Source organism: Nomascus leucogenys, chromosome 4 (assembly GCF_006542625.1).
Source record: "Nomascus leucogenys isolate Asia chromosome 4, Asia_NLE_v1, whole genome shotgun sequence".
Classification (NCBI taxonomy): domain Eukaryota; kingdom Metazoa; phylum Chordata; class Mammalia; order Primates; family Hylobatidae; genus Nomascus; species Nomascus leucogenys.
The window spans coordinates 119,565,703-119,591,435 of record NC_044384.1 but is presented as its reverse complement, the minus strand read 5'-3'; the positions used below and the strand labels follow the sequence as shown (position 1 = coordinate 119,591,435).

The following is a 25,733-nucleotide window of genomic DNA, read 5'->3' as shown; positions in this document are numbered from 1 at the left end:
TCACCCAGGCTGGAGTGCAGTGGCATGCTCTCAATTCACTACAACCTCTGACTCCCAGGCTCAAGCGATCCTCCTGCCTCAGCCTCCCAAGTAACTGAGACTACAGGCACATGCCACCATGCCTGGCTAATTTTTCTATTTTTAGTAGAGACGGGGTTTCACCATATTGGCCAGGCTGGTCTTGAACTCCTGACCTCAAGTGATCTGCCTGCCTCAGCCTCCCTAAGGGCTGGGATTACAGGCGTGAGCCACCACGCCTGGCTATTCCTGTTTTGTTTGTTTTAACACATGAATACATGATGAGAATCTAGGAATTTAAAGGTTCTATGCTATAAGTTGTAAAGAAAGAACACCAAGGGCAGTGTGCCCCACACAGTAGGCAGTTTATAAATGCCTACTGCCCAGTGCAATGCACTGGAGTTCATAAGGTTTTTTCACATGAAAAAGAGCTTTTTAGTCCAAAGAGGTATGCAGATCTGCCAAGCAACAAGGCTTAGGAGGGACAGAAGATGCCATTAAGATAAGCTGCCAAGTAGATGAATGAAAAATAAATATCTTAATATAGGTAATCAGGCATCAGCAACCTTTTCTAGTTCCCGACCTGGCCTAAAGAGGATTCAGAGGGAAGAAAGATTGTGAAGGCAGGTGCCAACTAATTAACAAAACACGGAGTTCCACTTCAAATGTCCCTGTATCCTAACCCTCAGTGTAGTTCCTGATAACCTGTCTAGGTTACTGAGGGTCAGCATCAAGGGGTCTGTGAAGGGCTGGAAAAGCAGCTAAGAATACAAGATGATGGAGGTAAAGTCTATGGTAGAGAAACAGGATCATCTAATTTGTACCACAGGCAAGAGTGGTAGGGAAGGTCAATGCTGGGCAGAAAGACAAATGCAAATCCAGGTTAGCCACCTTGGAATACAGATTGGATGAATGGAAGGAAGAAAGGATCGATGCTATAGTTTGCCCATCCCAGAACTGACTCTACTTAAATATTAACCCCAAAATGCTCAATTAACTCCCCAGGCATCTTCATTTTCCTACTTATTATTATTCACACAGTTTTTCTTCTCTTCTTGGGCTGAGACACGTCAGCTCACTTCTGCCACATTTCAGGAAGCGCCTGCACGTTCTGTTCTAACTTGAGACAGAGCCTCTGCTCTCACCTGGCTGCACCACCCACACATCAGGGATCACACACACGAGGCAGCAGCCCAGTCCAATGGTGCTGGAGCAGCAAGGCCTGGCTCCAAAATGCAGCCCCTTATCAGATATGCAACCTAAGGCAGTTATTTATAAGGTTTCAGGGTTTTATCCTCATTGCCTATTTAAAAAGCAAGACATATCTTATAAGGATATTGTAAGGATTAAACTAAATAGTATCTATTAAAGTACTTAACACTGCGCCTGGCATTTTGATCAAGTTTGATAGATGCTGGCATAACAATGTTCATCTATTTGTATAAAATATTGGTCAAGGTCACTCACAACCTTCTTTCATGATATATATATATATTATATCTCAGTAAAGTTTTTTTCTAAAGGATAACTTTATTCCAAAGATAGCATACAGAATGGTCTAGAGAGATTGCCTAACTGTAAAGGCCAAACTGACCCCAGTGGAGGTTTTATCAACGGCCTGCTCTGATCTTCCTTTTAAACGTCAGCTTCCACAATACATTGTGCGCCTCACTCTCCAAGCCCGAGTGTTCTAACCAGTTCTACCCATCAGCCTGGCTGCCATGGCCCCATAATGCCTCCTTTCCCAGATTTTCTTAGCCACTCAGTTCCTTTGTGGTTAGTCTCAGCTAAGACAATAGCAAATGAATAAATTACTTTTCTTAAAATTCATACTATTAACATGGAAATAACTAACAGGTAACTTCTCCCAAAGAAGTTTTTTTTTTTTTTTTTTTTAAAACCGAATCATGTTTTCAAAAGTGTTAGACTATATATAATTTTACAATTTTATATAATACATATACAATATATAATTTTATAAAAGTTTACACAGAAATAATTTCAAACTTATAGAAAGTTGAAAAGAAAACCCACCATGTATCTTTTACTCAGTTTTACCAATTACTAACATTTTACCCCATTTGTTTTCTCATTTGTTCCCTCTGTTCTCTCCCTCCCCTCTTTAAAATAAACACATACATACACATAATTATTATATGAATAAATGAAGGAAACTTTTTCCTAATTTAAGGGTAAGCCCTTTTCCCCTTAAATACCTCTAACTGCTTCAGTGTATCTTTCTAAAAACAAGGATATTCTCTATATAACTACAGGACAGTTATCAAATGCCTTTATCCTATCTACTGTCTGTATTCCAATTAATTCCATGTCAGTGTAAAATCAGATCTAGTTTAGGGCCAGGTATTGCATTTGGTTGTCATGTGTTTTTTTGTTTTGTTTTGTTTTTTGCCAGAGACAGGGATCTTGCTCTGTCCCCAGCCTGGGGTGCATGCTGCAATCACAGCTCACTGTAACCTCCAACTCCCGGACTCAAGGGATCCTTCCACCTTAGCCTCCTGAGTAGCTGGGACTAAAGTATGTGTCACCCTAGCTAATTTTTAAATTTTTTTGTGCACACAAGGTCTCGCTATATCTTCCGAGCTGGTCTCAAACTCCTGGGCTCAAGCAATTCATACACCAGGTCTCCCAAAGTGCTGGGATTACAGTTTGAGCCACCATGTTCGGTGAGTTGTCATGTATCTTTAGCCTCATTTAATCTGGAACACTTCCATACCCTTCTTGGTCTTTTATACTGACATTTTTGAAGAATACAGTCCATGTAGGATATATTTTTAAGTAGGAATATCTTAAAATATTTACTGTTGTTTTTTAGCCTCCAGCCTTGTTTTACTTTTCTTCATATAACCTGGCACCACCTGGCACAGTACATATTTGTCTGTTGGATGCCTCCCTCACACAAGTATAAGCTACACGTAGTCACTTTCCAGGGTCCAGTACCATATCCCGGTGCCTAGAGCATTATGGTGCACAGACATGCGGTGTTTGTTGAATGCTACTCCCAAGCTGTCGTTCTTCTAAGCCTTTCCTCCAATGTTACAAAACAGGGACCAGACACCCCTACTCTGAACAACTGACCCCAACTTTATCACTCATAGTGGATGCAGTCCAGTGCAGGAAATGTCCTCAGACTAAGAGCTGTCTACCCTCAGGCCAGAACTTCTCACAGAGGCCTAGCTATATAAAATCATCCCACAAGGTTCTAGGCAAAAAAACAGCAACTCAACTATTGTAGAAAAAAGCCCTGTTTACATACAGATATATGGTGCAATAAACTAGTTATACTGAATCAAAACTGTACCATTTTGTTTTTTCCTAAAAATATATTTATATATGTATAATATGTAATATACGTTTGTGTTTATATTATACACACACACACACACACACAGACACACGTTTTAATCTAAAGGCCTTCTTGACCTAAAATGATCTTCCTGGGTAGTGTTAGGACTTTCCTTTCAGGCGAGGCGGGCAGCCAAATGTTAAGATTGTGCTGGAGAAGGTATGCAAAATTGTTGCACTTTATTAAGACAATAAAAAAATCCCCAAACTTTGTTTTAATAAAAGCTGTTCTTAAATTGAGTTTTATTTACTTAATTTGATGGTATGTTTAAGAGGGTGATGTTTTACACTTAGTTTTAAGTACCCAAAAGGTAATTATCTGTGAAAAATTCTAGAAGAAAAATGGCACTGAGCTTAATAAAACATGAAAGCAAAATTACCCAATAGCAGAAAAAAGAAGACAGAGCCAAGGGAAGAGTCAATTCTCAGATGAGCTTGTCCAACTTTACTAAGGGAGTTTATCAAGCCTAAACTCATTGGAATCTATTCCCCCAAAGACTTGCTACTTAGGAAAACATATTATCCTCATACTCTGCTTTTCAACCTGGAGCACTTTATACCTTCAGTCTCAACAGGAGATGCAGCTTATCTTACTTTTCACCCAATGATTTGGGAAAGAAAATAAAACAGCTTTAAAATATTTTATCAGGCTAGTGTATTGTTCAGTAAGATGTACGAGTTGAATGTAAGATACACCTGGGGCTTCTTAAAAATGTTTTCATGTAGGCCAGGTACAGTGGCTCATGCCTGTAATCCCAGTGCTTTGGGAGGCCAAAGTGGGAGGATCGCTTGAGGCCAGGAGATCAAGACCAGCCTGGCCAACATGGTGAAACCCTGTCTCTACTAAAAATACAAAAATTAGCCGGGCATGGTGGTGGGCGCCTGTAATCCCAGCTACTTGGGAGACTGAGGCGGGTAAACCGCCTGAACCTGGGAGGTGGAGGGTTCAAGGATCACACCACTGCACTCCAGCCTGGGCAACAGAGTGAGACCCTGCCTTGAAAACAGTTTTCATGTGGGTAGTACTAACCCTCTTAAATCTCCAGTGGCATTCACACCCCCTGCCCTCTGCAGATGGAGAAGCTCTGCTTACAGAACCCAAGACAGGAGCTAGCTCTGCTAATCAAGACAACCACCCCAGCACCGGAGGGTTTTGTCGAGGAAGAGGCCACTCAACAGACACTATTAATCACTATTTAATTCAAATAAAGGAGAAAGAAGTAGCACCTCCCCGCAAAGAGCATTAAACTTTAAACACTTCAAATTATTTCAAGTAAAAGCAATTCAGAGTAACAAGAAGAGAAGCCTAATCTGAACTGGCAGGAATTTGGAATTACTGAACATCTTCAAGGACGTTAGATGTTAAGACTTTCAAGTGAAGAATATAATGAGAAGCAGGTTGATCAGTGACTGCCTGCTGGAGAGCATCTCCCTGCAGATAAAACAACCAACTCAATAGTGGCCCACGAGAACACAGCACTCAGCAAAACAGCCTTGGCTCCAGGTTTTAAAATACATTTTTAATAATTCAAATTTTAACCACTTGAGTAACTATATTTTTAATATACAACTGACCAATGCAAAAGATGAAAATTTTGAATAATATCAAAAGGTACACCTAAATCCCTACATACTTTCAACCATAAATCTCTTGTTCCCCTAACAGCACCCCTGGCAATCACTACTACTAGCCTCTTATGTGTCCTTCCAAAGATTGGTAGGGGGGTGGGGGGAGAGATGAGGAGGTGGGGGAGAGAGGGAGGAAGTGGTGGGGGGAGAGGGAGGAAGGGGTAGTGGGGGGGGAGGAGAGAGAGGGAGAAAAGGGGAGGGGGGAGAGAGAGACGGGGAGAGAGAGAGGGAGAGAGAGAGAGACAAAGGGAGAGACAGAGAGACAGAAAGGGAGAGAGAGGGAGGGAGAGAGAGGGAGGGAAAGGGAGAGGGAAAGGGGGGGGAGAGAGAGAGAGAGAGAGAGAGAGATACAGAAAAAGTAAGTATGTGTGTGTCTCTCCCGTTTTTGTTTGACTGGTTGGTTGTTTCTATCATGGTACACCTTCCCCACTCCGTGTTTTTTTTTTTTTTTTTTTTTTGAGACAAGGTCTTGTTCTGCCCAGACTGGAGTGCAGGGGTGTAATCATGGCTCACTGCAGCCTTGACCTCCCTGGGCTTAAGCGATCCTCCCATCTCAGCCTCCTGAGTATCTAGCTGGAACTATAGGAGCACGCCACCACACCAGGCTAATTTTTTTATATTACATAGGGTTTCCCTATGTTGCTGATCTCAAACTCCTGGGCTCAAGCAATCCTCCCATGTCAGCCTTCCAAATTGCTGGGATTACAGGTGTGAGCCATTGTGCCCAGCCCACTATGTTTTTTAACCTTTTCATCAACTTTAATAAATTAAATTTCTCTTTTATCGCAGAAGCTCAGTTTTTTATCAGAAATACCTCATTTCATTTCACAAGCTGTGCCTTTCCAGTCTTGGGCAGTCAGGTACTGCTTGTTTCCCAGGGCCCAACTTAGCTGGGTCCTGAAATCACAGCACCCCTCATGGAAACTCATTCAGTGTCTGGCTCTGTACTAAGAGCACAACAGACACGATCTCATTAATCCTCACCACAGCATACAATTCAATCCTCACATCAAAAATTACTGTCCCCATTTCAAGGAATAACTTGCCCCAAGTGGCACTATAGGGCTAGTTCTGAACCGGGTACTGCCCCCCGAGAGCCTAGAGCACCTGCCTTTAATCCTGCAGCCTCACAGAAAATGAGATGGGAGCAACTCAAAACCAGATGCACAATGTGAACAAGGCCAGCCTGGCTGAGTCTGGATTATACTGGCGCTTTCTGATGCGTGGGGAATATAAACATTTGGGCAGTCTATTAAACCTTTTAGGGGGAAAGTCATAACAATCAGGTTTTAGAGATGCTTCTTAGCCACTCCTTCATGATCATCTTCAGGTGGAACTTGGCTTAACAACCAAGTTATCCGTCAACAGAAATGTTCCAGCAGAACTGGGTGAATCTGTGTTATAAAAAGAATATTGTGACATGCTTAATATTACTTAATCCTAACAACTACCCTGTAGGGTTGATGCCATTATTTTACCCAATTTACAGAAGTGAAAACTGAGGCTAAGAGACATTACTCGTTTACTGAGTTACTTGAGATTACAAAGCTAGGTAGTAGCCTGTGAGTGGCCCAGGCGCAGCCAGAAACCAGGTTTTTTTTTTAACCTAATTCCCTACACTGTCTATCACACCAGATCCTCCATTTGTTCTAAAAAATTTTGTCTATGTCAAAAAAAAATGGGACAAGTGAAGAGACAAACAATGAAATGGGAGCTGGAGCTTCTGGATAGCTGAAAACAGGAGGCTCTAGGAGGGTGACTGCCCAGCGAAGGCCTAGAAGCTCCATACCCCTTCCCTTATACCTCACCCTACATATCTCTTCATCTGTATCCTTTGCAACATCCTTTATAATAAACTGGTAAACATAAGTTTCAAAGGGCAGATTTACAATGTGTACAGGTACTTGCCTCCAGTCATGCGGGTTGTTCTCATCTGTGCCACGCTGCCTCACGAAATCCTGGAGATGATCAACAAGTTCATGACGGACCCAATCCCACATCTTGGTGAAATGGTTTTCTTTTGCCCTTTCACTTTCTGCCATGGGATGCCACAGCAACAAGGTCCTCACCAGACGCTCGTCCCTCAATCTTGGACTTCCATCAAGGGAACATCATTAATGTCATCATCATCCCAAAATGAACCTCCCCCAGGCTCCTTAAGTTTATTATTCTGTGCAGCAACTGCTTGTGCGGAGACATTGGAAAGGGCTTTGGTTCCAGAATCCTCGAGGAATACACAATTCATTACAGCACCCTTACCTTGTAGTATAATCACATTTCTGCTTAGGAAGGCCAAGCGCCCAGCAAAGTAGGTGGCACTTCCGCATGTAATCAGACTGGCCCTTGAGGCCTAAGAGTGAGTGAAATTTCCCAGTGGACTTGGAGGTTGCCATGTAGGACTTACTCCATTAACAGTTCTATCTGGGCATGGAGAACATCTTAAGAATGGTGTGGTGGACATTGCTCACACATACCTGGTAATCCTCTCCCTCCTGCACACATTGGAACCAGCCCTTCCTGCCCCCTTACATGAAGACTGAGTCAGTGAAAAACCTTTTCTTTCCCTGTGCCCTAAAAGGCCTTGTATTTGAAAATGAAAGAGTAAGATTTTGAAGAAGCCTGCACCTCGGCAACCTCTGCATCATTCACTGCACGTAGCACAGTCACCAGTCACCAGACCTATGATGGGCCAACTCTCTACATGAAGCAGCACATCCAGAGTTGTATTTTACTTGCCCCCAGGTCTATGGAGATGTAAAAAAGGAAAGAATTAAGCATTTTGTTACTGGATTGTCCAAAGGAAAATGTCACTGAGTGAGTGAACTTAACCAAGTCATGAAACTGCATTAGAAGGATTTACTATGGGAGAAGAATGAGGGGCTCCAGGCAGAAAGCCCCAAGGCAATGAAGAGACAAGGAAGTGATAAAAGGGGACTGAACGACAAAGGAGGCCAGGGTTATGAGCCACATTCTCCACCGTTGCCACCACATCTTATCTGATGACCTGACCCCCATCACATTAAAAGAGTTTACGTATGTTCTTCTTAGTTTCTTCTACTCAAAACACTGTTAAAAATACCTTACTTCTCTTTCTGTTTTTTGTTGTTGTTGTTTTTAGATGGAGTTTCACTCTGTCACCCAGGCAGGAGTGCAGTGGCACAATATCGGCTCACTGCAGCCTCCACCTCCCGGGTTCAAGCAATTCTCCTGCCTCAGCCTCCTGAGTAGCTACAGGTGCCCACCACCATGCCTGGCTAATTTTTCTTTTTTTTTTTCTTTTTTTTTTCGTATTTTTAGTAGACACGGAGTTTCATCATGTTGGCCAGGCTGGTCTTAAACTCCTGACCTCAAGGGATCTGCCCACCTCAGCCTCCCAAAGTGCTGGGATTACAGTTGTGAACCACACATGGCCAAAAATACCTTAGTTCTTAAGTCTACATGTTATTAAATATACATTGCTCTAACCTATACTATGGATAAAAATTGAAAATTAAGCCAATAACAAATTATTAGTTTAGAAATCACAGATTTAGATTAAGTCATGTTTTTAATCAACGTGTTTATTTTTTATTTTCATTGGGTCAGTTTGGGGGTCATTAGGATATTTTGAAGGCATATACCGTCATCCCCTTGGTATTCACGGGGAATTAGTTCCATGACCCTTCTAAGATACCAAAATTCACCGATGCCCAAGTCCCTGATATCAAATGGCATTTTATTTGCATATAACCTATGCATATATATTCCCCTGTAAATCACCTCTAAATTACTTACAATGTCTAATGCAATGTAAATGCTATGTAAACAGTTATTTGTATCGTTTAGAAAATAATGACAAGATTAAAAGTCTATCCATGTTCAAAACAGATGCAATTTTTTTTAGAATATTTTTGATCCAGAGTTGGTTGAATCTACATAGGCAGAACCCACAGATACAGAGGACTGATTATATATAGAACTAGAAACTCAGAATTTAAATTTTAGCTTGTATCATTATTCAAAAATTGATTAATACCATTAATATTATTGGCCTCTTTGATGACACTAACCATTCCCTTGGCAAGTTCGTACTGGTTATCTATTACTGCCTAACTACCCCAAAACAAGAGGTTAAAAGTGACTGCTATTTTATCTCAACACGTGTCAGGAATTCAGGCCGGTCTTCCTTGGGTGATTCTTTCTATTCTGGGTGGCATCACCTCGGGTCACTCAGTGGTAGTTGGCCAGTAGCTAGACTTGTCTGGAGGGGTCACGAAAGCCTCGTGCACATCCCGGTGCCTTGAGAGGGGCAGCTGGAAGCCTGGATTTTGCTGTGTCCCTTCATGTATTCTTACAGCCTCGCAATGGGGTCTCTCCAATAGGGTAGTAAATATTTACAGAGTGGCTCAGGGCTCTGAGCCAAGTGGAAGGGGCCAGTTTTCTTATAGCCCATGCCTGGAACTGTCAGCGGTACTTTGACTTTTGGTCAAAGCTGCCACACGCTAGGCTCAGAAATAGCCCCTTCATGCATTGCATGCCTCTATCAAAATATCTCACATACCTCATAAATACATACACTATGTACCCACAAAAATTTTTTTAAAAAAATTTTTTAAAGAAAAAAATAGCACCTGCCTTTTGATGGGAATGCTGACAGGAAAGCTTCGAAGAATCTGTGGCTATCTTTAATCCGCCCCAGCCTGAGACCAAAGGACCACACATAGACATGCAAAGTATAAGCTCAAATCAAACTTGGAAAGACTAAAGCCTGGTTTAATTCTAACAATCATAAATTACCAAAATAAACAAATCCCGCATTAAGACAGTGTTGAAATAAAAGATGTCTGCGTTCCACCCTAGAACTCTATCATGAACAAATGCAACACTAAACTGCAATGCTTTGTTTTTAGAAAATAAAAAAAAAAAAGAATGGGAGCTAATACTTGCAAATTATGTATCTGATAAAGGTCTAACTATCAAGACTATATAAATAACTTATATGACTCAATAAAATATAAATGAATAAAAAAAGACAAAGGATTTTTATATGTATTTCTCCAAAGAGTATATATGGATGGCCAATAAGCATATAAAAAGATACTTAACATCATTCATTAGGGAAATGCAAATCAAAATTACAAGGAGCTATCACTTCACACCCACTAGTATGGCTGCTATACTAACAAATGTTGGCAAGGATATGGAAAAATTGGAACCCTATACATTGCTGATAGGGATGTAAAATGGTGCAGCTGCTTTGGAAACCAGTCTGGTTGTTCCTTAAAAAGTTAAACATAGAATTACCATATGGCCCAGTCATTCCACTTTTAAATATACACCCAAAAGAATTTAAAACAAACTCACACAAAAACTGGCATACAAATGTTCACAGCAGCATTATTCATAATAGCCAAAAAGCAAAAGCAACCCAAATATGCATCAAGCGATGAAGGGATTAAAAATTATGCCATGTCCATACAATGGAATATTAGTCATAAAAAAGGAATGAAGTACCGATTTATGCTACAACATGGATGAACCTTGAAAACACTATGCTAAGTGAAAAAAGCCAGACACAAAAAGCTGCAATATTGCATACAATCCATTTAAATGAAATATCCAAAATAGGCAAATCCATAGAGACAGTGGTTAGTGGTTGCCAGGGGCTGGGAAGAGAGGGTGGATAGAAATGGGGAGAGACTGACAGCTCATGGAAACAGGGAAACAGGGGATTTTTTTAGGGATGATAAAATATTCTGGAATGAGATAGTGGTAGTGGTTGTACAATTTTGAAAACATACTAAAAACCACTGAATTACACACTTTAAAAAAGTAAATTTTATGGCATGTGAATTATATCTTAAATTTTAAGAAAAGATAAGAGCCACTTGTTAGCTATGCAACCTTGGGCTTCTCACAAATCTACTCTGTGCCTCAGTGTCCTCACCTAGAAAATGTGGTCATAGCAGTGCCTGCCTCATAGGGCTGTTGTGAGAAATACACAAGATAATCCAAGAAAAGTACTTAGCATAGTACCTGCCACATAGCAATGTGTTCAAAGATGCCATTTACTATTCTTTCCTTTTCCCAAAAATGTGTTCCTTATGACTGTTAGTTTCCTCTCTCTTTAAAAAAGTAAAAATTCAAGAAACATTTTGCTTGTTACTCTTGACTGATTTTCAGCTACTGGCTAATAGTTCTCTTTATATAAAAAAAAATTCTTATACTTGATCGAATACAAAACAATAATATTTAGAAAAATAAAATGTAGTATCTTGGATCTAGTTTTTTGAGGAACCCAAATCCAACACCACTACTACTAATACTACTACTGTTACTAATACTGATACTAATACTACTACTAACAGGTAAAGGAGGAGGAGGAGGAAGAAGCAGGTTATTTGTTGAGTATTGAACATGCACTAAGTGGTTTATGTCCACCCCCATGTGGCATGACAGTGCCAGATGCAGAGGATGCAGTATGATTTCCCCACAGTCCCAGGCCTCCACGGACACACGGTGGGCCATGAGGGTACAATAAGATATGCTATAATACCAGTGAGTACTGGCATATATGGGGGCACAGAGAGAAGGCCATGCTGCCTGGGGAGGTCAGGAAGGCATCACAGAAGTATAAGGGCCTTTCTGTTTTTGTTTCTGTTTTTTGAGATGGAGTCTCACTCTGTTGCCCAGGCTGGAGTTGGAATGCAGTGGTGCAATCTGGCTCACTGCAACCTCCGCCTCCTGGGTTCAAGCAATTCTCCTGCCTCAGCCTCCTGAGTAGCTGGTATGACAGGCACACGCCACCACACCCGGCACATTTTTGTATTTGTGGTAGAGACAGGGTTTCACCATGTTGCCCAGGCTGGTCTCGACGTCCTGACCTCACGTGATCCACCTGCCTCCGCCTCCCAAAGTGCTAGGATTACAGGAGTGAGCCACCGCACCCGACCATATACTTTACCATATAAAGTATATGAGCTTTAAAAACCACATGAGGGAGGGAGAGGGAAAGGCATTCCTAGCAAAGGAAACAGCAGTGACAAAGGCAAGGAAGCATGGAGGTGTGCAGGGTGCTTGGGGAGCTGTTCGTCTAGAACATTGACTGAATGATGGGTAGAGATAGAGGGGAAGAAACTGGACCTGAAATGAGTGGGCATTTAATGCCAAGATAAAGTTTTGGACTTGCCTTAGGAAGTTTTGTGCCACTAACGATAGTTCGAGCTAGAGACAGGCACAACTAGCAGTCTCCCTTGCTCTTTTGTCCTTCACTAAAGCAGTGTCTGAGATATCTGCTCCATAAATGGCTACAGTGGCGTGAACAAGTAGCTGACCCGGACCACAGAGAACATTAGCTCCTGCCTTCAGATCAGTAAGGCCTATGTTCCCGTTGCACAGGTGAGACAAGTGGACAAGTGAAAGTGATCAAGCATTTAATGCCGAGGTCCTAGAGAAGACCAGGACTCCCAACAGAAAGGGAGAAGAAAAGAAGGGAGGGAGGGACAGAAGGGGTGAGGGAGCCCCATTAAACCTCTGTAGATTAAAAGAACTGTTCATTGTGCAAGAGACAAAACTAGATATTGGTAAAGTCCCTTCTTAGAAGCCATTAAGTAATAGTGGAAGCTTTACCAGCTCTATCCAACAGAACTTTCTGTGATAATGGAAATGCTCTTTTATCTGTGCTATCCAATACGCAGCCATCAGCCAGCTGTGGCTACTGAGCACTTGAAATGTGTGCCACTGAAGAACTGATTTTTAAATCTTATTTCAATTAAATGTAAGTAGTCTCATGTGGCTAGAGGTCTCCATATTGGAGAGCATAGTTTTACAACCTGTATTTTCTTATCCCTTTCCATCTACTGTTTCTTAGACAAATGCAACAAAGGGAGTTTGGAATCCCTTTCAATCTGCTATGGTCTGAAGGCTTGTGTCTCCCCTAAAATTCATTTGTTGAAATCCTAACCCCCAAGGTGATAGCATTGGGAGGTGATTAGGTCATGAGAGAAGAGCTCATGTTGTTTGTAAGTATCCAGTCTATGGTAGCTTGTTACAGAAGCCCAAACAGACTAAGACACAACATTTTAATCATTCTGTTACTTCTGAATTATTTCAAATTGTTCTGAGAGACCCTAAAATTGCTTAATCATACAAAAGAGGTATTCAGTGTCATTTGTCAGATTGCCACCAAAATTCTGAGAATTCAGCCAATGAGTTACCAGCAGTACCCTCTCTAAAAGAATAAAATTGGGTGTTGTTTTGGGTAGACTCAATCTTTATTTAGTATAAGCGTAAACACTTTGTTGTGCATTTTTCTTTCCAAGTAGCTGGATGGACCAGGATGTTGGGCTGGATGACTTCTGAAATCCCTTGTAACCACATGGTTTCAGAGTCTACAGATGTCACTGGGTTAATCTTGCTTCCCGTTGTGTTGCATCCTAACCAAAATATCAAAGCACCTCTCCAAAGCCCTCTGGCTCACACCCCAGGGCGGGAAAAAGTCAAGAAAGTTGTAGTCTTTCACCATCAGAAACCTAGATTGGCGGGAGGAACAATTAAACAGCTTCAAATCACCTCACTCTTCACATTTTGCTAGGGATAGAATTCCCCACTCCTGTCTCCTCCTTCCCACCCCAACAAACAAACCCTTTAATTCCCCGGAAGCAGCCCACACATCCCCTAGGCCTCCCCACGTAAAGTTTCTCAATGTCCCCAAACGGGGTGGTGTCTGCACCTGGCAAGCAGGGGCGAGGTCTATCAGTTGGTCTGTCAACCTATCCACACACTCCTGTGCACTCAACCACACAAGTGGGAACAGCAGCTTCAGAACACACAGCCTTCAGGACAGAAGACACCCACAGAGCATGCTCTCCTGAGTCAGAGTGGATGTGGAACCAACCAGCGTCAGCCAGGGTGCCAAGCCAGCCCATCTCTCTACGGCCTCCTTTCTCACTGTCCAGTGCTCTAACACGCCCTGACTAAAGCCCCTACATGCTTGGGGAGTACAGATGCCATGACAAAGGCTGGGGAGGAGAGTTAGGGTATATCACTGGTGTCAGCTATCATTGGAAGTTTTGTAAACACAGGCAGGTCCCTCACAGCTAGAAGGGGTAAGGAAGAGCTGCCCCACCTACTCTTGGGGCTGTCCAGACGCCAGTGGACAGGGGTAAGACAGGGCTCTTACTACCACAAGGCCACATGTGAATTAATGTGCAATTATCATTCTAAGGGGATGGGGAAAAAGAAAAAACCCAAAAGACCTGTAATTTGGGCAGCTCCCAGCATGAATATTAATATATACACTCCTCAAAACTCAGTAGCTTTTGCTGTTCATTCAAGACCCCCTATGACTTATAATGAATTTAAAGTCCTGTGTTAGACAATCATATTCCTCCATGACCAAATTTGCATAAGACTTTATCCTAAAATTTCTATTTTAATTTAGAATTACCTAGCAAGGACAATAAGCCCTAACCATATGCCAATCTAACCACAGTGTCTTCAAACTCTTTACACAGATGAAGATTCACAGGGACCTACTGGCATCCTCAGTGTAGCCACCACTGTTTGCTCTTAGTGAGCACAGGGTCAAGTGCAGGAGACAGGAAACCAGGTCATTAGTAAGTGCCAGGAGAGAGTCAGGACTGGGGTCGTAGAAGCCCAGAGAAAGGATTTCTAATGCAATGAGTATCATAAACTATTTCAAATACATCTATATATATCTACATTTTCTTGCCTTTTTATCCATAGATGGAAAAAAAAAAAAAGTTGCTGTGCTTTCCATACTGTTAGATGTATAAAATACCAGGAAACACTTCCCTTTATTATCTCAACTTCCCACTTGGAGCTAATCAAGAACAGGACACAGGCGGGGCATGGTGGCTCTCACCTGTAATCCCAGCACTTTGGGAGCCCAAGGAGGGCGGATCACTTGAGGTCGGAAGTTTGAGACTAGCCTGGCCAACATGGTGAAACCCTGTCTCTACTAAAAATACAAAAAATTAGCCAGACATGGTGGTGCGCACCTGTAATCCCAGCTACTCAGGAGGCTGAGGCAAGAGAATTGCTTGAACCTGGGAGGCGGAGGTTGCAGTGAGCCAAGATCACGGCACTGCACTCCAGCCTGGGCGCAGAGTGAGACAAGAAGAAAGAGAAAGGAAGAGAGGAAGGGAGGGAGAGAGAGAAGGAGGGAGAGACTGAGGGAGGGAAGAAGGAGGGAGGGAGACAGACAGACAGAACAAGGGGTCAGAAATGACCCAGAGGGAAGGGCAAGTAGCTGACTGGAAGGAAGATAAAACACAAGAGAGATCCCAGAAATGTTCTAAGAAACAGGTCCCCAATTGAACACTCTCACAGTCACTTTAAAAATAAAACAGCCCAAACATAGAATAGGTGTATGGCCACAGCCTAGCCTTCCTAGTTCCTCCTCACAGAGATGTAAACTGCCCATGAAAACAAAACATGTACAAGTTCCGTGCATATGAACGTACAGGAAAAAAAAAAAAAAGACAGGATGGACCTCCAAATGGAGTCATGTGTCCCTCTGCATTTTTCCACATTATAAAGTGCCTGGAGGGATGCACACCCAAATGGTAGCATCAGATTATGTCTGGGCGTGGGGTCTGGGGTGACCTTTTGAAATACTTTTCTATCTTCTGAATGTTTTATATGGCATATAGGTAATATTCATAATCTTTAAAAATAATGCTACTTCCATTATAGAAAAAAAGGTCTTTGCAAGCTGTTAGAGATGAATTGGCACTAAGAATATATTTGCAGTGAGGATGGGGAATGCCAGTCAGAAAACAGCCACCTGAACCAAAAGGGCAATCCCCGAGCTCCATCACGTTTTGAAGCACCACATTCCACCTCCCCCACTATTGTCTAGGTGGCTGACAAGCGCTACTTGAGGAAGTGACAAGCATCACTGTCTGTCACACATTTATCCTTTAGGGATGAAACATCAGGGGAGAAGATACTAAAGCCCAACTAGCATCACAGCAGACTCATAAGCTATCATTACACTTCGTGTACAAGTCATCTCCACAAATGAATCCACCTTCCACGTCCAGAAAAAAAAAATCCAAAACCTATTGAAAATATTGTAAGTTTCCATCAAGTTTGGCCTTTAAAAATTTTCTCAGTCAGAATTAAAGCCAATGAAGCTAAAATTTTCTTGTATGAATGTCTTTTAAGTGTTCCCTAATCACTTGACTTTTGTTGTTTTTACCCCACTTTTCACAAAGGTCAAAAGTAACTTGAAAACAGCACTATTTATAAATTTCTCCAACTCCCGACCCCACTCCCAAATATTGACTTTGGTTGATTTTGAATGACCCTACATTCTTTGATGTGGTCACTTGAAAATAATAGGGCCTATCTAAAAACAGACTGATAAACAGACACACAGCCACGAATGGATTAAAAAGCAAAGTTGTTTTCCTTGAGGGATTTGTCAAAGCACCAAGGGCGGTAAGGAGTCTGAACTTCCAAGCAGCAGCCTTACTGAAAATCAGCACCTGCTACTAAGCCCCCAACTCCGACGAGTGCCTCACATCAGCAAATGGCTTTCACTTCACTCTCTTGCTTGGGCTGTATGACAACTTTATGAGACAGGTATCATCATTTCAAAGATGAGGAGACAGACGTTCAGAAAGTACAAAGAAATGGCCTAAGCAGGTATGCTCAATACATCATTGGCAGAGCAGGGATTTAAACAGGTCTTCTCACTCTGAACCCCAAAATATCATTTCTAAACCAGAATGTCATGAATTGAAAGATGGATATATTCAATTAATCAGAAGACACTGTTCATTCAAAGTTTACAGAAACCCCCCACCCCGCCAAAATGCTCACCTTGTATAATAAGCTTACATCCCCAAAAAATGAGTGCAAAAGGCTGATGTAATTTTAAGCAATATCACTTAAAAAACTGTAGAATCAGAATCAATTTAAAAGATTGAGGAAGGATTCCTTTGATTACATAAAGATTGCAGACATCCCATTCCAGAGCTGTTTCCTCTGTAATATATGAAAATATGGGGCTCAAGGGGATGGGGGTGAACCTTTCTATTCAAATTATGCCAATAAACTAGGATGGGAGATGGAAAGAAGAGGGAACATGCTAAGCAATTTGGGCTTTTGCCCCAGCTTAGTCACTTAACAGTTGTGTAACTTTCAGCCTGTCATTTAGGTTCAGTTGGCCTCCATTTTCCAATTTATAAAAATGGGAATAATACCACCTACCTCACAGGACCTCTGTGAAGAGTAACACAATCATGGATGAAGCTCACACTAGTATAAAGTATTAATTATCATTACTTCTGCCAACAGGCCAGTTCCTGATTCATCCTCAGTGCTGACTGAATTCCTATAACACCACTGTTCCTATCCTAGAAGTTTCCTAAGACCACCCACTTGATAAAAACTACAAGAAGCCAGGCTCAGTGGCTCATGCCTATAATCCCAGCACTTTGGGAGGGCAAGGCAGGACGATCGCTTGAGCCTAGGAGTTGGACAACAGCCTGGGCTATGTGGAGAAACCCTGTTTCTACAAAAAATTAGCTGGGGATGATGGTGTGTGCCTGTGGTCCCAGCTGCTCAGGAGGCTAAGGTGAGGATGGATTGAGAGCCCGGGAGGTCAAGGCTGTACCACTGATTGCACCACTGCATGCCAGCTTGAGCAACAGAATGAGACCCTGTCTCAAAACACACACACACACACACACACACACACACACACACGCACACACATGCAAGAAATTCACTCTTGCATTTCTTGCATTTGAGAACTTCAAAGTCATACACAAGTAGATTCTCATAAGAATGGTCTTTATGACTCTCTCAACACTTTCTCCATCAATGCTGCTTTAATTTTTATAATGCACTAAAGGCTGGATGTTTTCTTTTGTTGTTTGTGTTTTAAGGGAAGTCTGTGTTCTATTCTTCCTGGCAGACCAATCCCATAACCCGGTGACTCCACCTCAAGTAACACTGGAAGCCACAGGATGAACCTATGTGACATGGAGAAATGGCAGATTTTGTCTGTTTGTCAGTTTCTGTCCATGCAGAATCAGAAACTTTCCTAGAAGGGACCCTACCACCCACAGAGGGAAGCACGTGGTGACCCTAGCTGACATCTGTGAGGCTAGATGTCAGAGCAAGGACAAGAAAGCAGGAGACCCAGGTTCCAATCTTGGCACCACAGCCTCCTGGTTGGGGCTTCTTTGTGTACAAACCAATGGAGGCTCGGCAAGATAGCCAGACATCTGGATTTCAAAGGCCAATACGTGGTTTTTGTTTTTTTTTTAAGTCTGGGAATTGACTTAGGGTTATTCACACTTTTGATTTTTGCAAGTAAGAATATTAAGAACAAAAAGTACCATAATTCCACTAAAATAGCTAAAATGTAAACACAGAATCAACTACTGATACACACAACAGCATGGATGAAATTCAAAAGTTTTTTTTTTTTTTTTGAGACATGATCTCACTCTGTCACCCAGGCTGGAGTACAGTGGTGCAATCTCAGTTCGATGTAACCTCTGTCTCCTGGGCTCAAGCAATCCTCCCACCTCAGTCTCCTGAGAAGCTGAGACTACAGGTGTGCGCCACCATGCCCAGCTAATTTTTTTGGTATTTTTTGGAGACAGGGTTTCGCCATGTTGCCCAGGCTGGTCTCGAACTCCCAGACTCGAGCAATCTGCCTGCCTCAGCCTCTCAAAGTGCTGGGATTACAGGTGTGAGCCACAACATCCAGCCTCAAAAGCTTTTTTGTAAGTAAAAGAAGTCTGATGTGAAAGACCATATAATTCTACCTATAGAACATTCTAGAAAAAGCAGAACTATAAATAGGAAACCAATCAGCAGTTGCCAGTTGCGGAAGGGTCAGCGAGGAGATTGATCATAAACGGGGTAATGAGGGAACTTGCTGGCAGGCCGGAATTGTGAGTACAGTGGTGGTTACACAACTCTATATATTTGTCAAAACTCATTGAACTTTACACTAAAAAGGAGTAAATTTTATTGTATGCAAATTATACTCCAATAAACCTCAATTTTAAAAAAATGCAATCAATATATTCTATTCTACCATCTTCTACAATAAAAAGGAAGAATATTTTAACCATCCAAAAGCAAAGCAACATAATTTTTGAAAAAAGAGTAGTCATTTATTTTGAATAAAGTAGTCTTTGGGAATAATTCCCTCCTTGTTTTTCTCATTTCACTCTGGACTGGGGAAAAACTTCATCAGGTAGTGACTAAGGCAGGTCTGGGTTTTGAAACCACTGGCTGCATCATCCCTAAAGCCTTTTTCAGCTCTACAGTTCTATGCATCTGGCTATCCTGTAGTTCTTACCAAAATGAGTTTGAATTGTAGCACCATTTTACCTAATATTTGTTCCAGGGAACACGATTTTACATAAGAGTTTTTAAAAGGCAAAATTCCAAGCAGCTGTAGGGAACGTATTCTCTATAGTCTATTGTAAAGGGATCTGATCTGCTGAGAATAAAGAAGAAACACGGTGAAGAGGAGGCTTGGCATATATTCCTAATAACCATGATGCAAATTAAGAAGCAATACTATAGTTAACTAGGTATCAAGTTTATATTCACTTTGAGCCCGTCTTTGTTTTCACTATTTAACTTCTGCTTAAGCAGCCTTAAATTTGATAATGCCGTCACTGAATAATAAAGTCTGTCCACAGTTTTAAAATTATTATTCCCTAGTTGATCATGCTAGCTATGATATAAATGAATGGTAATAGCACTTTCATCTCCATTTCTCAAATAAGAAATTCTCCAGGCCTAAACTTCTAAATTATTATTTATTTTGATTCTAATATTAATAGATTAGTCAGTATTCCTGAAGCTAACCAGAGAACATATCAGGAAATCAAATTCGGCTTCCAAGAATCTTCAAATTCTTTTTTTTAACTACCATTAGGAAGCCTTTAATTTTCCTTCTCTACAATGATTCATCAAAATATTAATGTACTTAAAGTTGGTTCCCCTACCTCAATTCCCACTTCCAAAATAAATGCCGGATGAATCAGTGATTTAAATATAATAATTAACCTATAAACTCCTTGAAAACAGTGAATAATATTTTCATAATTTTGGACCAGAGATGCCATTTCTAAATATGATACAAAACCAAAAGCCAAAAATAAAAATACTCATAAACTTGACTGCAAAAACTTAAATATTCTACAAAGCAAAAATTTTATTCAAACTCAAAATACAAATTGTCTACTAGGAGAAAATATCAACAGTACAAATGACAGGCCAAAAAAAATCCTTTGTACACAAAGAGCTACTGCAAATCAAGAGGAAAAAAATGAGCTCAATAGAAAAACAACCAAAAGATATAAATTGGCAGTTTGCATTAATTTTAAGAATGGCCAATAAACATTTGAAGACATACTTGGACCCAGTCATGATTTTAGACATGAAAATAAAAATAATGAGGTATCCAGTTTTGATCTGTGAGAATATAAAAACCTGAATGTTAATAACACCCGTTAATGAGAGGGGGAAACAAACCCTTACAGAACTGGTGGGAGTACAAATAAGGGCAACTGTTGTAGAAGACAATTTAGCAACATCTATGAAAATTTCAAAGACATATTCTATGATCTAGCAATTCCACTGGTATAAATTCATCCTACAGATAGACACCTAGAGGTATAAGAATATATATGCACAAAGACGTCACACATTATAGCATTATATGTGACAACAACAATAAGGAAACAACTCTAAATTTCCATTAGTAGAAGACTTAAATAAAGCACTGACATCCATTCCTAAAAACACCATCTGGCCATCCAAAAAGGAGTGCAAGTAAATCCATGTGCCTAATATAAAAAGATCTCCAAAATATATTAAGAAAAAAAAAAAAGAAAACAGTATGCATGTGATCCCCATTTGTATAAAAACACGTATTTATGTAGATACAGTTATATACACATACACATACCAATATATACTAACACATGCCTAAATTTACTAGAAAGATATGCAAGAACAGTTAAGAACAACTATCTCTAATGAGCACATAGGGCAATAGGTGGGGATAAGTCCTTCCACTTTTATCCTCTTCTATTCTGGTTTATAAAAAGTAAAGACACATATACAAAGACAAAAACAAACTGCACTTCCTAGATGTATATAAAATACCAATTAAATGTCGAGAACGCCTACTATAATTTCTGGAAAATAAAGAAGGCCAGTTGGGGAGAAATGCTTTAGAATGAGGGCTGTACCTACAGTTCTGAAGATTCGGCTTAGGGCAAGTTAAGCGAGGCATTACAGGTAAGTGCCAACGTCCTAAGCAAGTTAAGGAAAAAGGGATGTCTCTTTAAAAAAAAAAAAAAAGGATTATGAAGAAATTATTAGTTTGTATTTGGAGGCAGAACAGCCAGGTGTATCTAAGTAAGACATTTCACGTGGCCCTGACCCAGAAAGCAGGCGGGTTCTAGTAGATGGAATCATCAGAAGTTTGAAGTGTGGATCGTTCTACCGGATGCATGGAATATGGAAAAAGATAGCAGTTGGATACGATAACTATATATGAACTAATGATATAAAGGAGTAGCCCTTGGAACATTAATAAATATTTATTGCCCTAGATAAATGCATTTTGAAATTGTTTCCTGTATTTTAATGACTGTAAATCTTCCACAATAATCCATGAAAATGCCCACCTCCTACCTCCTGCACACCTAACACAAGATCTCACAAGGTCCCCAGGAGAGAACAAATCATACTTGGATGCCAAATTACCCGAGAACACTTTGATACACTAGGAATGCAGAAGCTCCTTGCAAAGTACGTAAGCAATTCGGGGTCTAGGTTTTATTTAAGGATCGGTGATGGCTACTAGTCTTCACCAACTGTAAATCTGACAACTCTGTCTCCACAATGAAATCATCCACTAGAGCTTCTCAATAGACCAATTAACAGCTGCCTAAATTGATAACAGAATGCAAAAATGTCTTTCCAGATTCGGTTCCCATAGTGTCTGCATGCCTTCGTATTCTACCTATAAGAAAATCTTACTACATTTCTCCTGGCTTTAAATTTATGTGCAGCAGGACAAGTAGGAATTCCACTGCAGTAGGCAACTTAAAAAATAACATGAAAAACACCTTCCCCAAAGAAACAAATAAGGGGGCTGAAAGCCAGGCTGGTAATTCAAATGCCTCCTTCCTTTCTCACGGTGACTTACCTTAGAATTCATTTCCATGTGGTATTTGGCACAAGCTCGAAGCTGAGTCACCCAGAATTGTTTCTCTTTTGCATCAGCAGCTAAAATAGAGAAAACAGAGAAAGAAAGGATTGCAGAGATTGTTCCAAAACACATCCAACTTATTTCTACACCCACCTAAGGGGGTGGGGAGCCTGGGGAGGGAGAGGTAGCGAGAAGGTGGGGAAGCGAGCACAGATCACAACGTTCTCAAGCGGCCTGTACTAACACCAAAACAGAGACTGTACTGAATCCCACGGAAAATCCTCTCTTGAGCCATATGAAAAATGGATTCTGAAATACCCATTATAAGAATAATTTTGCCATTTTTTAGCCTCCTCTGAAAAAAGTCATGTCTATAATACTTATTTAAAAAGGCAGCAGGCAAGGAACCACATGCTTATTTTCAAATACCTCTAACCTTGTGTAGCTAATATGAGTATCAAACGGCACTTTTTTATTTTTACTTTTATTTTTTTGAGAGAGTCTCACTCTGTCACCTAGGCTGGGATGCAGTGGCGCCATCTCAGCTCACTGCAAGCTCTGCCTCCTGGGTTCATACCATTCTTCTGCCTCAGCCTCCTGAGTAGCTGGGACTACAGGCACCCGCCACCAGGCCCAGCTATTTTTTTTGCATTTTTTAGTAGAGATGGGGTTTCACTGTGTTAGCCAGGATGGTCTCGATCTCCTGACCTCGTGATCCACCCTCCTTGGCCTACCAAAGTGCTGGGATTACAGGCTGAGCCACCACACCCGGCCTCAACGGGCACTTTTTCAGGGGCTTTTGCTATCTACCAGGGCTGTATTGTGGTGTTATTAGCATTTACAAAATAAGCATTCAGTTGAATTACCATTTTAGTATGTTCTCAAAGATTCATACAATTGGAATGAGCAAGATACCAAATGCTGCCTTAGAGAGCCTCAAATTTCCCCCAAAGAGACATTAAAGTGCAAGTAGTCATGTTGTATAGTTATATCCTTCCATCTATAACCTATCTCTCAAATAATATAAAGTTATTCTTAAATATCATGGGCACACAACAGGTTCTAATGAAATCTAAATCATCAATTTAATCACATAAATAACTGCATAAATATTATAATACTAGCTGCATAAATGTTGACTGTGAAAAAAAAATGATTCCCTGGAAATTATAATTGTTTACAAAACTGGGCCTAAGTGTCATTTGTCCATAAAACCTGACTTCAGCTTGAACTTTCAGGTGAAGAAATCTAGAGTTACCAAATGGGAAATTCTTTGGCTTAGTCCTATTCAAGGCATGAAGATGGCCCCTACAAATCCCAAATGATTTGTCTGTCAAGAGGCCTGTTACACAAGTCTGATTTACAGAGTGTACCGGTGTAATGAACTTCCAAAGACAAAGGACTTTGCAGAAATTAGGGCCTTTTTCCTTAGTAAACTTGAAGAATTGCCAGTTTGCAGCAGTACTATCCAAAGGCTTTGCATCAAAAACACTCCCAAAAGCTGTGTGTCTCATGATATCATGATCCAACTCCTACTATGTGCAGGTAAGATGTGAAATGAGACACCAACAACCGGTTCCTTGTGGGATGGGCTAAGGACAAGCCATAAACATGCAGAAATTTATCCTTTTTTTAATAGTTAAGCTTTAGCTAAATTTAGCCATTGTGATTATTCCATGCAGATCATAAAACCTCTATATTTGCTATTAAAATTGCCCTCTAAAAAAAACCTAGGGCCTAATAATCCAAAGGATATTAATGATTCAATGGCTCAATTGTCAAATTAGTTGGATATTTCTTTTGTATGGGTTTGTATCATTTTATAAACCACAGGCAGGGTGGAAAGTGCCATTACGTTTTTTGTCTGCTATTGTTTCTGCACTGACAATTTATTAAGCAATAAATGGCAAAGCGAAGCCAAGGACCATATAAATCTAGCCAGCTGGAATGCACACTGCATGAATCTCAAGAGAACATGAATCTTATCACATTCCTGAAAATTTTTTATCAACTATAGACATTTTTACTTCCTAGGTTTTTGGATTGTTTTATGGATTCTGAAATATGACTTGTATATAGATAATAAACATTAGCTTATTCCATCTCTTGGGTAGTAAAGCTTGGCAGAAGAATGGTGAAAATTGGGCTGAGAGGTGAGGAATGTAGTCCCTCAGTCTGACTTTGCAGAGGCAACTGATCATGGTCACGAACAGATAGCAAGCAGCCGTTTCTTCGTACTTAGTCAAAAGAAAATGTTACATTAAAAAAGGCAGAATTGTCAACCACCTCTCAATACTTGATACATACTACTTCTCCTCAGGCCTTGATAAATAATATAGACTCTGCGTGTCCGTGTGTGTGTGTGTGTGTGTGTGTGTGTGTGTGTGTGTGTGTGCACGCACTTGTGGGCATTTGGATTTGTTGTTTCGTTTCATTATTTTATTAGAAGAAAAGTGGCAGAAGAATCACAGCAATGCAACCATAACAGATCCTGGTAGAATGATCTAGCAATCAAATTACACTGCAATTTTATTACAAGTCTGACATTTCTGTGTGATGGATGTGTCTTGAGGGTGAATACTGGACTCCCTGGAAAGTCATCCTCATTTCCGGGATGCTGGGCAGGTATCTATTTTCTTTTTTTTCTTTATTAAAGCAAAAATATCCATTTTCAAGAAGCAAAGGGAAGAAAGCATACAAAGGGACATTAACTCCATTCCAGTTGGCTTCTCACCAGGCTCTACGACAGCGGATTGAATAAAACTCAAATAAAGGGGCACTTTACTAAGAAATGGTTCTAGAGAAACTTTGGGGGGAAAACACTAGGACCCTTAAAGGGCTTGTTTTGCCCTTATAGCACAGCCCTCGCAGGGCACTGTAGTGAAGATTCATACTATTAGGTCAGAGAAAATATACTGAGCTAACACTTAAGATCTTCGAAGTCCTAAGGCACGCTGCTTTGGCAATCACTCACCTTTCCTTTGTCCTTAATTCCTCAGTTAATTAGGACAAGTAATTCCCAATGTCAGCTCCATCTCCCCACCCCAGGGATAAGAGGGGCAATGTCTGTCACCACAGAGTCCTCCAAACACAGCAAACTGTCAAAGGCAATTTAAAAAAACAAAAAAATCAAAAAACAAGAGAGCCATCGCCATGGCAACTAGAGGCCTGTCTGAAAAGTTACCGGGAGAAGAACGCACCTCTCAGTTTAAACATCTCTCCATTAGCAGAGTACACGACCAGCATGTGGGGAGCTTCATCGCTCAGGGACACTATGGCTCCAGATAAAGACAGGATTCCTCGAGGCTTCTGGTGTTTGCTTTGCTCATTCACAAAATACTGCAGGATGCCAGCCTCGAAATCCAGTACGAAGTACCTGCACAGAGAAACCACAGTACATCATTTGTCTCTCCTACCCTATTCTGCACAGCAAAGCAGAGAAAAGCAAAGTGATCCAGAAGTCAACATCAAGACTCCACATCCACGAAGCTGGAAACCAAAAGTCCCTCCC

The 25,733-nt window shown here is 40.9% G+C and overlaps 1 protein-coding gene across 2 annotated transcripts in view; it reads right to left on the bottom strand.

The window, feature by feature from the left end:
• Positions 1–25,733, bottom strand: part of OSBPL10 (oxysterol binding protein like 10) — a 331,186-nt gene that overhangs the window by 197,030 nt on the left and 108,423 nt on the right. For both annotated transcript variants that reach the window (XM_004087931.3, XM_030812227.1), the window contains exons 2-3: positions 25,423–25,598; positions 22,220–22,299 (exon numbers count right to left, since the gene is read on the bottom strand). In XM_004087931.3, the coding sequence (XP_004087979.1) occupies positions 22,220–22,299; positions 25,423–25,598 (256 nt within the window). The remainder of the gene's footprint in view (positions 1–22,219; positions 22,300–25,422; positions 25,599–25,733) is intronic.